General features: G+C 40.8%; 1 protein-coding gene across 1 annotated transcript in view; it reads left to right on the forward strand.

The window, feature by feature from the left end:
• The window catches only part of LCP2 (lymphocyte cytosolic protein 2), a 465,302-nt gene that overhangs the window by 46,005 nt on the left and 405,047 nt on the right, over positions 1-14,250 (forward strand). Inside the window, exon 2 of the mRNA XM_069201712.1 lies at positions 5,794-5,856. Within this exon, the coding sequence (XP_069057813.1) occupies positions 5,794-5,856 (63 nt within the window). The remainder of the gene's footprint in view (positions 1-5,793; positions 5,857-14,250) is intronic.

Raw genomic sequence — 14,250 nt, forward strand, 5'->3', positions numbered from 1 at the left:
ACCTCATTGTGTTTGGTTTTTCCATTCTCTAGACCTCCATTCCTTTTTATTCCTGTCATCTGGATGTTTCAGCCCTCTCTTCCATGCAATCTGTAGTAATCTTCATTTCTCTTGTTGTCTGCATCTCCTTCCTAACTGTGGTTACTGACCCTGATCTTATGTTTCTGGTTCTCTTGTGTGTATTATTTCTTTACTGGTTCTGCTGGTTTGGTTTGCTTCTCACATACGTGGCTTGTGTAGTGCTCAATCTGAACTGGAGAGGAGACCTACCATTTATGAAACAGAAAGGAAGAGGGTTATGATGGAACTATATACACTTCAGCACATATAGCCTCCCCTTTCCCTTTCCAGCATTGGCAAATTAGGCACATGAAAATTGGAGAGAAAGTCTGCATTGGTCTGAGAACTGTCAGCACATGGACTATTACAAAGGAAAAGGTATAGAAGGCTGGGATACACCAAAAGAGGTAGAGATTCATATTTTTGCAGAGAATCTACATTAGTAGGTCATGTTCTAAACTGAGGAGAAAGTTTCACTGTGAGAAATAATCCCTTAAAGATTTGATAGCTCATACCTCCACCTCTATAGTAAAGTGTCTATGCCCAGAAGGAAATCATTTTTTGCTAATAAATGTTATGGTGTATGGACAGCCATTTTAACCTTTCTGTTGGGTCCCAGCGGCGATAGTACAGCCCCCAAGCCTCTGAGACACCTGCCTCCAAACAAAAGTGGTGGGAATAAAATGCAACAACACAGCACCCGTTGGGAGCTGAGAAAATGCAACACCCGTTAGGAAGCTTAGAAAATGCTTTTAGAATTGTTTTTCACAAAAACTAAAAACGAATAAAGGACTATCTTCTATTAAAGAGGAAAAAGGGGAAACAATCACTGGGGGCCCCACCAGACCTACCTCATCAATCCATCTGAAAGAAATGTGGTCAGTCAAGTCAAATGTGGATGATACATTGAGCTAAATGTGGCAAGTGGGAAAGCCATGATCCATTCAACACGGAAACTAAAGCAGCATCTGTCCACAATCCTAGTCAGAAATCAATGTGGTTAATGTGTACTAAATGTTGCTCTTCCAAGAAGCTCACAAGTCACTGGACGAGATAATGTGGGATGAAGTTTACGTTTTTTTTCAAGAGGTGTTTCAAAAGTGCTGCTTTCCGTTTCTAGGGAGCTGTGCCAGTGGGAAAAGAGGAATTAAGAAGAGATTATAGATTATATTACTATAGTAATAGTTACTAATGAAATCGATTTCAGAATCTTCACCAAGCATACATAATCAGGAGACCCTGATTTTGAAAAAGCCAATTTGCAAACCTCTGCTTCAGAAATTTAGAGTGAGGAACTCACCACAGTTTACTAGGAGACAGAGAAGTGAATACTAATAAGTCATAAGGATAACAAATCAGACGTGATACTGTAGGAAAATGCCTCTTTTTGAATGATCACCTCGATTTTTGTTTGAGACTGGCGCTGCTGTTTTTTTTTACTTTGTGTGATGGTACTCTGCTAACCAGGCCCCAGTGAATGTGCTCTGATCCCTAAGACATTTTAAAATTTACTATATCCCTAACTGACATATTTAATTTAACTTTAAGTCCTGTAAGTGGTACAACTTGTGGTTAGGACTTGTGTGTTACTTGTCACTAGCAGACTGCAGCACACATTGTGCCACACAGCACAGTGAAAGTGTACACATGACTCCAAGCCTCCCACTGCAGTGTGTTTGTGCAGTTTTAAAACTACAAATTTGACCTGCCATACTAACTCCTTTTGACAGGCCCAGATTCTCCTTTTAAGGATTAATCCATCATCCCCAAATAGGCCTTAACACAAAAGGCAGCATGTGTGTTATTTAAAAGGAGAACATGTAAAAGTTTAATGTTACGCATGACTTTACAGTGAAAAGTTATGAAAAGCTACTTTTACTGTGGGAGGGTTAGCTGCTTCATAGGAAAAGACTGGGATGTAATTTTAAATTTAATAGTTTAGCCATGCTAGAATGGCTAGGTAAAGGCTGCAAAATTCATTTTTTTCACTTTTTAAAATATTTATTATAAACCCAATTCACTGGTAAAGTCAGATTAGTAATGAAGGTACTTTTAGAAATGTACCTTTTGCACGATCTCCCAGCTTTCACCCAAAGCTGAATAGTCCCCCTGATGAGATGAGAACTTACTCTCAGACCTGTTCCCAGAGCAGAGACAAAGGCTTTTCGTGAGGAGAGATGTTCTGTTCCTCTGGTAGCATGAACATTTGGTCTGTGCCCATAAGTTTAATTAGCTTCAAAGAGGCCTACCCTGTCGCAGGTACATGTTAGCTGATACCTGGGCAGGGTCCTTTTTGTCCACTTAGTCAGGGAGGCATGAATGGCAGTGGAAGAGGAGCTGCCCTCCAGATAGATTGAAGTGACCACAGAGGAGGTGTAGCTCATATCCGTGACTGCACCTCTGAGGGGACACAGGTACTTTGCACAGGGGCATAAAGTTATACCATATCAATCTTAGGTAGGGAGGGGGACTGGGATCATTTGCAGTAAGACACACAGGGACTGCTGCAAAAAGTGGTTGGTGTTATCACTTGTAACGTTTTCCCTATTGGTCAGGAAGGGGCCAGAGGTCACCCCCCAACCACAGGCTAGTACCCAACATAATTGTGGCTTCCCTGGGCACCCTCTTCAGAATACTCTTGGACCTGTGGAAGACAGAAGAAAGACTGCACCTGCTGTGGAGACCTGTGAAGGGACTTAAATGGTGGACCTGCTCTCCATTGTGTCCAGGACAGAGAAGTGGACTACAAAGGTCAGTTGGCTGACCTCTTGTTAAGGTACAAGGACACAAACAGCTGCTAGAAACTCTTTTCCTGGAGACCCCAGCTTTCCAGTTCTAACTGTACCTGCCTTGGACCATGCTGTCTGCTTCTGTGGAAGTTAGTGTTGACCTTACTGTGGGCTTCCTGAGGTCCTGAGGGCCTTGGCTTTGTCAAAGTGTACTCCTCCTAACATCCTGGAAAACATGAGGCCAAAAAGGTGTTTGGCTCCAAAGACCTACGAAGGGCCAAGGCAAACCTGCCAAGTATGTCTGACTAAGCTGTGTTGCCTCTGGATCAAAGATTCATGATGTTCCATCTCAGAGGTTTTCTGCGGCAGCAAATCCATCTCAGTGAGACATCCTGGAGAGGGTGTCTGGGCCCAAGGAGCCCTGACAGGCTACAGCTTGCAGCCTTACTCCTCTGGAGGAATTCAAGATCCAAAAACAAATGACTAAGTCAGAATGTAGAAATCTTCACTTAGCAAAGGCGTCAAAAGTATCCAGCCTGGTAGGAATCTTTCTTGGGGGCAAGTTTTGGATTTCCTATGCATGGAAACCACAACTCCACAACTTAACCAAGACCTCATCTGACTGCTGTCCAGTCTCCTGTAACCCTGCTCAGCCACAGCCTGCTGCCTTGCCCCCCTGAGAAGATTTGATTTCTATTTCAGAGACTAAGGACCTAATTTAGAGTTTGACGGATGGGGTTACTCTGTCACATTTGTGACAGACATACTGTCTGCCATGTTACGATCCCATTTTATCCCATGGGAATCGTAATATAGTGGGCAGAATATCCGTCATGTTTGTGACAGAGTAACCCATCTGCCAAACTCTAAATCAGTCCCCTAAGTCAGAAGGTAAAGTTTGTCATCGAGAGGACCTGTTTTCTGTATCGAATCTGCACTTCATTGCCTTTAGCCTTAAATCATGCCTAGGTACCAGTCAAGCATAACCAGATGACAGCAGTCTTTGCTGAACAATTTATATTTAAAACTTAAAAAATGTGTATATGAGCTGCAACACAATAAACTTTGGTGAAAGTTATGTCCTAGAGTGTTGGCATTTTCCAGAGACAATATTGACTTTGCTGTTGAAGGACTGCTATGTGTGTATATTTATATATATATATATATATATATATATATATATATATATATGTGTGTGTGTGTGTCTATATACATATATATATATATATATATATATATATATATATATATATATATATATATATATATATACAGTTCACCTTCTCATGTTTTTTTGTTGTTGCAGTGTCATTTCGTTCATTACATTTTACTACTGAAAAATGAAGCAAGATTATTGCTGAAGGACTAAGGACTTGATTTATACTTTGATAGATGGCCTTGGGTCCATCTGGGTGGCAGAGGTTTCCTTCACCATCCATCGTTAAGAGATCTCCAATGGACCGCCAGACATCTCAGTGCCAGTGAAAGTTTGGGGAGAGGCTGTTGTTTTTCAGGCAGTTACTCACCAAACGTTGTTGTTTTTCAAAAGTAATTTAAATGTGAAAAGGAAAATATATATATATTACCCTGACACCCTGGAAGTTTTCGCCGAGTATGTCAGGGTAATTTTCTTATTTCTTATTTGGCCACTCTAATGTACCGACACTGAAGGCACCAACTCTGTTGTTTTTCAGGCCTTGGAGGTAGTGGGGACAGTGCAGTTGGGATCTTGGCAATCTGCCTGACTCTAAAAAGGGCAGCAGACTGTCAGTCTGCAGTCCATGTTCATGATTCAGTACCATGTCAGACAAACTAAAAATAGGTCCTAAAGATTGTGAAATCTGCTGATTTCATGCAGTCAAGATTGGTATGTTTTGGCACACCTTGATATAAGGTTTGGGGGGAATTAGCAGGAAGAGCGATAGTCGTTTAGCACAGAGGATTTGGCATTGAAAAGACATCCATTATATACTTTTAGGTATGCCTAAAAACCATGTGCCTATGAAATGCCAGAGGAGGAAGAACCGGGGCCGAAATACGAACCCAAAGCAGCCCTGGCAATTTTGTTGAACCAGCCCCGCGGGGGAGGATGGCAAGTGTCAAGCACTGCTGCTTTTGTTACTGGGGGCTGATATTGCAGCACTGCTGCAAAACCGGCCCCCAGTACCAAAACCGTCCTCCACCGCTGCAAAGCCACCCCCTAGTCTTCCAGCCTCCTGTGGAAACGCCCGAAGCCAGCTACACCAGAGTGCGGACATGAGAAGAACATTCCACTGGGAAAACATTTGTTTGCTCTACGTTTTTTATGAATATTTTTGGCACTATACTTTCATCTTTGTGGATACAAATAGCACAAACACCTGGAACACAAACTCCAAATGCATGAACATCCACATTTATAGTCACCTATTCTTTTATTTGTTGCTCGGTTGTTTTTTTGGTGGGAATTCCTATCCCCTAGTTCCTAGTGTATTCTAATATATACAGTTAGAATATTTAGGTTTAGGCATTCCACTAGATTCAACACTGTAAACAATACTAGACTAATCGGCTCTAATAAAATGATTAATGATGTAAGAAGCAGGTTTTAAGATGTGTCCAGAATTAGGAAGAAATTTCTGTTTTTTAAATCAAAGACCTAGTTGGATGAAAAACATATAATAAAACCATCAACAAATGTAGTGACTAAAATATATGTGTTTGAAAGATCTGGGCAGTACATTTTAAACCTGTGTTTGAAGCCCTAATACTGTAAAAACTATTTACATAAGTCGATGAAGTATTTGGCAACCAACCATTGATTTCTACGACGCCCACAGAGATGTGTTCAAAATAAAATAACTGTAGAAAGGAGTAAATGACTACAGACACTTCGTTGTTATTATTTTACTAGGCCACCACGTGTAGAAATGTGGCTTACATGTTAATGCATAGAGGCACTAATGACTGTTTCTGTCTACATATAAAATAATACAGTGTTTCTACTTCTCTTTTTTGTTTACAGTTGAACTATAAAGACTGCGAAAAGGTTGTGAAAAAGCACACAATTAATGGCCAGCGATTTCTGGTATGTTTTTTGATAGACTTCTAAATGCAAACTTCAATTGCAATTTTATCTCGTGTTTATTTGTTCTGCTACCTAGATATTAGCCTGTTCCCCGTGTAAGGCGATTGATTTGCAATGATACATTCCCCATTAATGTCTTTGTAATCTGTCTCAGGTCTCTTTGCAAAGCACTGATCTTTATTCAAAACTGGCTCCAACTAGAGAGCCACCATGCATTCAATTTCATGCATTTTTAGCAGCGAACTTCAATCTGCTAATTGTGAAATATAAAAAGTCTTGGCCTGAGCGAATCATGTAGCGGAATTCATATAAGCAGGTGAGAAGGTTCTTCAAAACTGAAAAATATATCCTCGTTTTTAATCTAGTGCTCCATGTTATATATCTGCCTCAAGTGGAATTCATTAAAATGAAATGAAGTGAAGATTCACAAATGTTTGCTGGCTTGATGCTCTGAGGATGTTGACATGAGTGAGCCAAAAGGTGTGCACTTTATAATGTGATCTGTCAATTTATAATCAAGTATTGTTGCAATATATGAAGCTACATTAGAGTTTATTAACCTATACAGAAGTCAGCATTCAGGATGGTTTCGAAATCGACAGTCAAGGAAAATGAGGGAAAGAAATTTGCCTATAATAACATTTGGCTACAATCCCAACACAGGTTTCCTAGTTACATTTTCTGCATTTCAGCCTCTGAACCCTATCTCCTCTATCGTCAGTGCCAAACTAAAACATTGCTTCCTATGCCTGCCTTATAGCAGCTAACTGTGTTCAGAAAGGCTGACATTTGAAATGCACATATCTTGTGTTAAGTAAATCTGACTGTATGAGAAATATTACATGAAAAAGTTAGTGTGAACAAGCCTCAAGCGCGATCAATTCTGCAGGATGGTATGGCTAAAACATCAAATAGGACAGGTGTATTTTGAATCCATATACTATGTTCTGTTTACATAAATATTTATGACAAAATGGGAGACCTCTCCTGACATAAGTAACATAAGTATTTCAAGAGAAGCCCTAAAGTCTATTGAAGGAAATAAATAAGTATGTGACTAAGAGCCCAAAGCTTACTCGGGTTTCATGCTTTCAAAAAGACATACTGTTGAGGTTTGGTTCGTCATGCTTTTGAATTAATGATGTTGTATATATATTAGAACTGCAGTTCAGTAGAAAAAAGAGAAAAGCACACCCTCATATTTTATGTTAGGACCATCTTTTTTGTTTTCTTTTTTTGCAAGAGACGGTGGATTCAACTCTTATGACTTGCTTATCAAATGGACAAATCACCAAGGCAGAGCCTTGAATGTTGTGTCTAGCTATAGCATGGGCCACTCATATTAATACGCGTATTGTTCTTTTAGGCACTGTGAATATTAGGCATTAGCATCACTAGCTATTCTCATACTAAATTTACTTGGCCTTGTCCTGATCTGAATTTGTTATCTGTAGAAGACAACAGAAGCCATAGCACCTTCGTAACCCATTGAGCTATCTAGCTAGCACAACATGGAGTGTTTTGCAGCATTCACACTAAACGGTGTCATTTCTAAGGCAAATCATGCCTGAACTAACTTACCTCCTTTTTCTCTTGAAACATTTCCTTATTGAACTTTTTATTTAACCATTTATACAATGTGCTGCCTGTCCCCACTAAGGAGTCTGTATGTAGGTAATCATCCTGAAGTAAATCATAGAAAGAAATAACGACCCTGAAGTCTTAAAACATCTAATTCTCCACCCATTTTCGTTTGCAGTACTAAGTCTCCATCATACACAAATTCTTCTCACATGATTTTCTATTGCCTCATCCCATCTACTAGCCAGTCTGTTGCTTTCTGACTCTCACCTCCCCATGCCTATCACCTGCCTTTTATGAAAGCTGACCGTTATTCTCCCTTCTGTCACTGTGTGACCTCCAGGAGCTATCTAGTATATCAGTCTCTACCTCTTACACATGTTGGGTCTTCCTGGTTGTGTGCAAAGTACATGTGGTTGTTGTTAGAAACTGGGTCTCTAGTTGGCAGAGGTATGCAACCTGTCCAAGTACGGACCACAGTCCTTGTGAGTGTAAGTCACAACACAACCTAAATTATCCTGTGCGCACCCTCCGGTAGCTTGGCACAGAGCAGGCAGGCTTAACATAGAAAGCAATGTGTAAACTATCTGTACAATAACTCATACAGTAACACAGTAAAAACACCACAAAAAGTACTCCACACCAGTTTAGGAAAATAGATAACATTTATCTGAATAAAATAAGACCAAAACGACAAAAATCTAATATGCAGAAGTCAAGATATCACTTTTTAAAGGTTTAGACGAGTCTCAATCCTTAAGAATCAGTGTTTGTTTCCTTTTAACACATAGTACCTGGGATGTGTCAAAAATAACCATGCAGTGGGCCGCAGAGGAGGAGATGTATCAGAAATTAGAACAATGCGTCAGTTTGGTGTGGCAAATGTGATGCGTTGTTTCTTTCCATGCGTCAAGGTGATGCGTTGGTTTCCCAGAGCACAACCTTGGTACCTCACTCCAATGCGGGTATATTTGACACCAAGGGATGATGCCTGGAAAATCCAGAATGTGTTGTTAAGAGGCAACAGGCAATTTGTTGATCCTGCAGGTGATGCCGGGATTCCTCAGCAGCGAGACAAGTGCTGTGTCGATCCAGCAGGCATTGCATTGAATTTTGCAGGTGTTGCATCAATTTTCTGATGCACTGGATTTTCCTCTGTTTGGTAAAGTCTTTGATGGTCTTGAGACTTCAGGACTGGAGGCAAGCTCAGTCCAAGCCCTTGGAGAGCATTTGTGGGGAAGGCAGATTCTTTCTAACAGAGTCAGGGGCCAGCAGGTAGTAGGACAACAACAAGGAGAGCAATCCTTCCAAAAAAGCAGTCCAGATGAGTCCTTTGGGAAGCACAGCAGTCCCACTGACAGAGCCCAGTTGTCGGTCCAGAAGTTTCTGTTTAGGTGGGGTATATATATATATATGTATATATATATATATATATACCCAAAAGCACCTTAGAAGTAGGGGAAACTTCAATAGAGTGGTTTTGAAGTGTACAGGTTCCCCTTTCAACCCAGTCCTGTCTGCCATGACTCGTGAAGAGGGTTATCAGTCCTTTGTGTGAGGGCAGGCCACTGGCCTTTGAAATGTAAATGAGAGCCCCTCCACCCTTCCTGCCAGGAAGACCCGTCAATATGCAGATGAATGCAGAAGCAGCTGAGTGTCCTGTGTTTATGGCTGTCTGGGTAGAATGCACAAGGGGAGCTTTCAACCAGCACTGACCAGATGTGGATTTGAGACAGGCTACATAGGCACAGAGAGCAGTAAGTGTAGAGAAATGCCTACTTTCTAAAATTGTAATTTAAAAAATAGCAATGTAGATTCCAACTTCACCAGTAAGTATGATTTCTCACTACCATTCCAACCATAGCAAACATGACAGGGCTATTCCTCTCAGATAGAAATTACCCCTTATGAGAGGAGCAGTCTTCTCAGAAGTGAAGAATTACTTTGGGAGTTATTCACTACCAGGACATGTAAAACATCTAAGTGCATGTTCTGACTTTTACTTACATAGCACCGTGACCTATGGGTTACCTGGGGCCTACCTTAGGCTTGCCTTATATGTAATAAAACAGGAATTTAAGGCTTAGCAAGTAGTTCTACATGCTACTTCTAATTGGCAGTGAAACAGCGCACACAGGCCTTGCATTGGCAGACCCGAGACATGGTAAAGGGATTACTTATGTGGGTGTCACGATCAGTGCTGCAGGTCCACTAGGTAGCATTTAATTTGCAAATCCTGTCCACTTCTAGTGCACTTTAGAAGGGACTTATAGGTAAATTAATTATGCCACTTGGGTATGAGCCAATGATACCATGTTTAGGGGACAGAGCACAAGCACTTTAGCACTGGTCAGAAGTGGTGAGGTGTGTAGTCCTAAAACCAGCAAAAATAAGGTCAGAAAATAGAGGGAGGTAGGCAAAAAGTTGGAGGAAGACCACCCTAAGGCTGTCAGGTCTAACAACATGGTTATACGGACAGGTTCAAATAGGTGCAAAATTGCACCCCACAGATCTTCAAAATTCTGGAGCCAATCTTGCAGCTTATATATTCTCCTGTTATATGTAGCAAAGCAGAAAAGTTCAGTCATCCATTCCTCGTGTGGGGGAATTTGAGGAAGCGGCAATGTTTAAGGATACATATTTTTTCCTACCATGATAACGCTTTGTCTCTAGTGTTCATAGAAACATACACATCTTATGTAGGGATCCTTTCTTGGTACATCATCTGTTTTATTATAAAAGCACTACTTGACCCATGTACCTTAAAGGGAGAGTCCAGCCAGATGACCACAATTGTATGCTGATCGCTGAGTGTGTCGCTGTAGCTTCTGATGTAGTCTACAGGCCTCTTTCTCGGGTATGAAGGATAATGTCTTCCCAGGGGAACCTGAAGGGCAAAACTAGAGCTTAACATGCTGTGCTCTAACATAGCCAATGTAGGAATTATTCTAATGATTATAGTGGCAATATGGTAGCGTTATTTTTATGCTTTACTCTTCTTGTCACAATGTTAATCCTATCGTGCTTTATCGTCCTAGTTATTGCACTACATGCTTTATTATCTAAGGTGATGCAGTTGCTTCAATAAAATCTTATTGAATTCTATTCTGCCTCTGATTGTCCTTCTTTTTGTGAGACTAATGTAACTGAGAGAAACAGATGCGATGTGCGTGACCACGATTTCCTTGAGGAGTCAATTGTGTCATGCGCTCGGCTGCCCAATCATCCCAGCTCTTGGGTGAAGATGAGGCACTGCTAGTTAGCTGTAGCAAAACCCACATTAGGCCGACAGGTGTCACCTGTAGTGGGTTCAGACTCAGTCTCCCACAGAGCAGTTGATTCTTCCGCCCAGATCCAGTAGTCTCATTAGGATAAGAGAGCCTAAGTGACAAATTGATAGGCGGGCAGGGGTGTAGCTGTAGCTGTAGCAGGTGCCTGGAATGTGACATCCCTCAAATGCATTCTTTGTTTGCTAGTTAGTTCTGGCAGCCCTGAGTCACATCTGCTGTGTCTTTGTCTATTTGGCTAATTGTTCTCATTTCACTAAGAGATTTTCACTTGTTATTTTTTTGGATCAGGATCTTAAATATATAAAGTGACCAGTTTACAAAATGAAACAACTATATAGCCACAGAAGAACTACTTGAATGAGTGCAATTCACTACATTTTAGAATTCACAAACATTGGCAATAGTGGGCTTGGCAAGCTCCATTAGTCTCAAGTGTCCAGGCATAATACTGACAAGCAAATAACCAAATGGTGATGAGAGGAATGCTTTCAAATAGTTCAATCAGTGCCAGTCACTCGGTATAGCATTCAAACCACTTGTTTTTCACCCACTTTGCCAATCTTGACAGAGGTCCACCTGTTGCAACCCTCATTTAAACAGTTCATCCCAAACCTTAGATGTCTCACCATTCCATTCTTCAGCCCACTGCTTTTTAGTTGTGAAATTGGGATTCACCCCCCCGAATCTCACTGAGTAAGCTACGCTCCTGAGAGGAGGTTTCCCTAGAAGTAGGGATCCACAGTTGGGACTTCACCATGGTAAAAAAGTGACAGAAGGTCAAAGAATATTTTTGAAAATTCAGTTGATAATAATACAATAACTGTGACTGTTTAATGTATGATTTTTGGGCTTGAAGCTGTGACGGCTGTATTTTTTTTTTCTCCAGAAACATAGGTGCTAGAATATATGATGAAGGAAACACTTTTTGGCAATAGTAGAATGATCTGATTGCTAATTTATATTTACAATACTGTTGCTGCCACTCTAGGTTAAGGGAATAGTCTCATTCTGTGCTCCATTGGTTTGTAGTAGTGTGCAGCTGGTTTCTATTACTTTCCTTGAGTTATTGAGTAATTCACAGAATAATTAGACTTTCTTTTCAGGTGTACATTGCCAGAGAAAGCTGGTCAAGTAAGTTCCTTAAACAATTGGTTTGCTACTCTAGCAGAAGCCGAGGATCTTTTGAATTATTATTTTTGCATAGTTGAATAGAGGGTGACAAAATATCCCATGTTAGAATTGTCCACCACTGCTATTTTGGCAGGAGATAATGCATTTGTGATACAGCACTACCATTTAAAGAAATGCAAAATGATGAACCCAACTTGTCCTTTGACTAAACATGGTGGGGGTGTTGCATAAATGGCATTGAGGGAATGCCCTTGTAGTGGGTAGGAGAAGTCAGTATTATAGTTAGGCCAAATATTGCCATATTTCAAAGCATTGTGTTGTAATTATTCATTGACACATATCAAAATAGATGGCTAGATCTCCCTTTCAGACAAATCAGATCTATACAAATTATCAGTTAGCAGATTTAAAGCAATGGATACTCCTTGAGAGAGGGTAGATAGACTAATATTATATTCCAAAAGGAAGAGAAGGACCCAGTACATTTGATTAGTTGTCTCAGTAGTGCATGGTGTCTAAACTTTGTGGTTTTTCCTTTCATAGTGTTTTACTATAGTTGCAAGGTGACTACAAATAATAAAAAAAACAGAAATGTATCCCATGTGAGTTTAAATTTCTCTGCTTGACCTTTGTGTTTAAATCATATGTTTTTCCAAACAAATGTGACGTTTTGTGGTTCTGTGAGTGACTGTGTGGTTTAATGATGGATTTCCAGTGTTTGCAGTGTTGTAGCACTATGGTCTTGATTATGACTTCAGCGGTGTTACCTCCAGCCAGCCCCGGCGGTCTAAAAACATCACCAAGCCAGCGGTATTCCGACTAGCACGCTTTGGCTTTGGAAATGAGACGGAAGCCAATGCCGGACATACTATGGTGCCTCCAGCCAGTCAGGTGCACTGTTTCTTTGCATTCTGTTGTGTAAGTGAAACATTACAGGCACCCAAACTGAAGGCATTGGAGGGAAGTACATGTGCATATGGGCACAATCACCCTTGAGCCATTTATTCATCTCATTACCTGCCTTTCTGATGATTCTCACATGATGGTGTTCCGCCCAGGAACAGGTTGGCAGAAAGGCAGGTCCTAATTGGGCTGACTGTAAGCTGCATGGACCCCCTCCAAGGGCGGCCTGTGCTGACGCAGTTGCGTCACTGCACAGATCGGGCGGTCAGCTCTTCGAGGAGGCAGAGGTCGGGCTGCCAAAAACGCGACGGTGGAACACTTTCCATCGTCATCGTAATTAGAACCTAAGTTTTTACCATTATTTCAGCCACAATTGTTGCTGTGTTTCTAAGTGAAGATGGCAGTTTTTAACAGCCAAACATACACTGAATACAAAACCGGATGCTAAGGGAAAGGGATTGCAAGTTTGAATATGAATAAATCGGTGCAATGTTATTTAAAAATAGATTGTTACATAGCATGAAGGTGCTAAGTGGCATTAATTTTCTTCTTATTGTGGGCATTTTTTGGTTGTTTTAAAATACGTTTCTAAGAAAAAAAGGAGAACAGCTCATCAGGTTCATAAAAAACATATCTATTAGGCCTACCATTATATTTGCCGGAAGACTAACAGCATTGCTAAATGCCAGACATCAATTAATAATTACTCATAGAGAAAGACAAGATTGACTCTGATGTGCCTTCTGTCTGCATTTTCTGCATAGCAGTCCAGTGTATGTCTTTAGTTTTGAAAAGGCTCATTGAACATTAAAAGAAACACTATATCAAACCTATACCCCTAAGTCTTTGTCCACCTACTGCCTAAATCTGCCTTCCTTTGTGCCCACCTCCTGCTGTTTACCTATTGGTCGTCCCAGAGCACCCTCTGTGTTTCCCCCGAACCCCTGTAGGGCCCCACCCCTGGTGGGACTCTTTTATTGTGTCCTTAAGAAAATGTCTTGAAAAGTGGGAGTAGGTTCCTGAAAGATTTGATTCCAAACGAAACTTTGAGGGAATACAGCTTTTGAATGGCTAATGTGACAATATTAAATATCAATTTCATCTACTTACAGTCCATTAGCTGTTGCAAATCCTTGTTATTCCCAGTTGGTTTGGACTTACCTGTTCAATTTCCTGCAGTGACTGGAGGTCACACCCTGGCTTAACTCTCCAAGTTGATAAATCCTCCGAATCTGGACACTCTACCCTGTCCCATAGCCTCAACATCGTTTAGCAAAGTTTCAGTAAAGAGACAAGAGCAAAGTTTGCTGACTGATCAAGAGCTCATATTTTCAATAGCGATACCTTCCATGCCACACTCCAGCTACAAAATGCATCATCCTCATCTATTCACACCATCAGATTATCAACCCAGGGAAGGATCAGGGTTATTTAATCCCAACATTCCAGATAGGATCAGGAGCAAGAACTTTGGGAGGTAAATCATCAA

This window comes from Pleurodeles waltl, chromosome 7, assembly GCF_031143425.1.
Source record: "Pleurodeles waltl isolate 20211129_DDA chromosome 7, aPleWal1.hap1.20221129, whole genome shotgun sequence".
In the NCBI taxonomy this organism is placed as follows: domain Eukaryota; kingdom Metazoa; phylum Chordata; class Amphibia; order Caudata; family Salamandridae; genus Pleurodeles; species Pleurodeles waltl.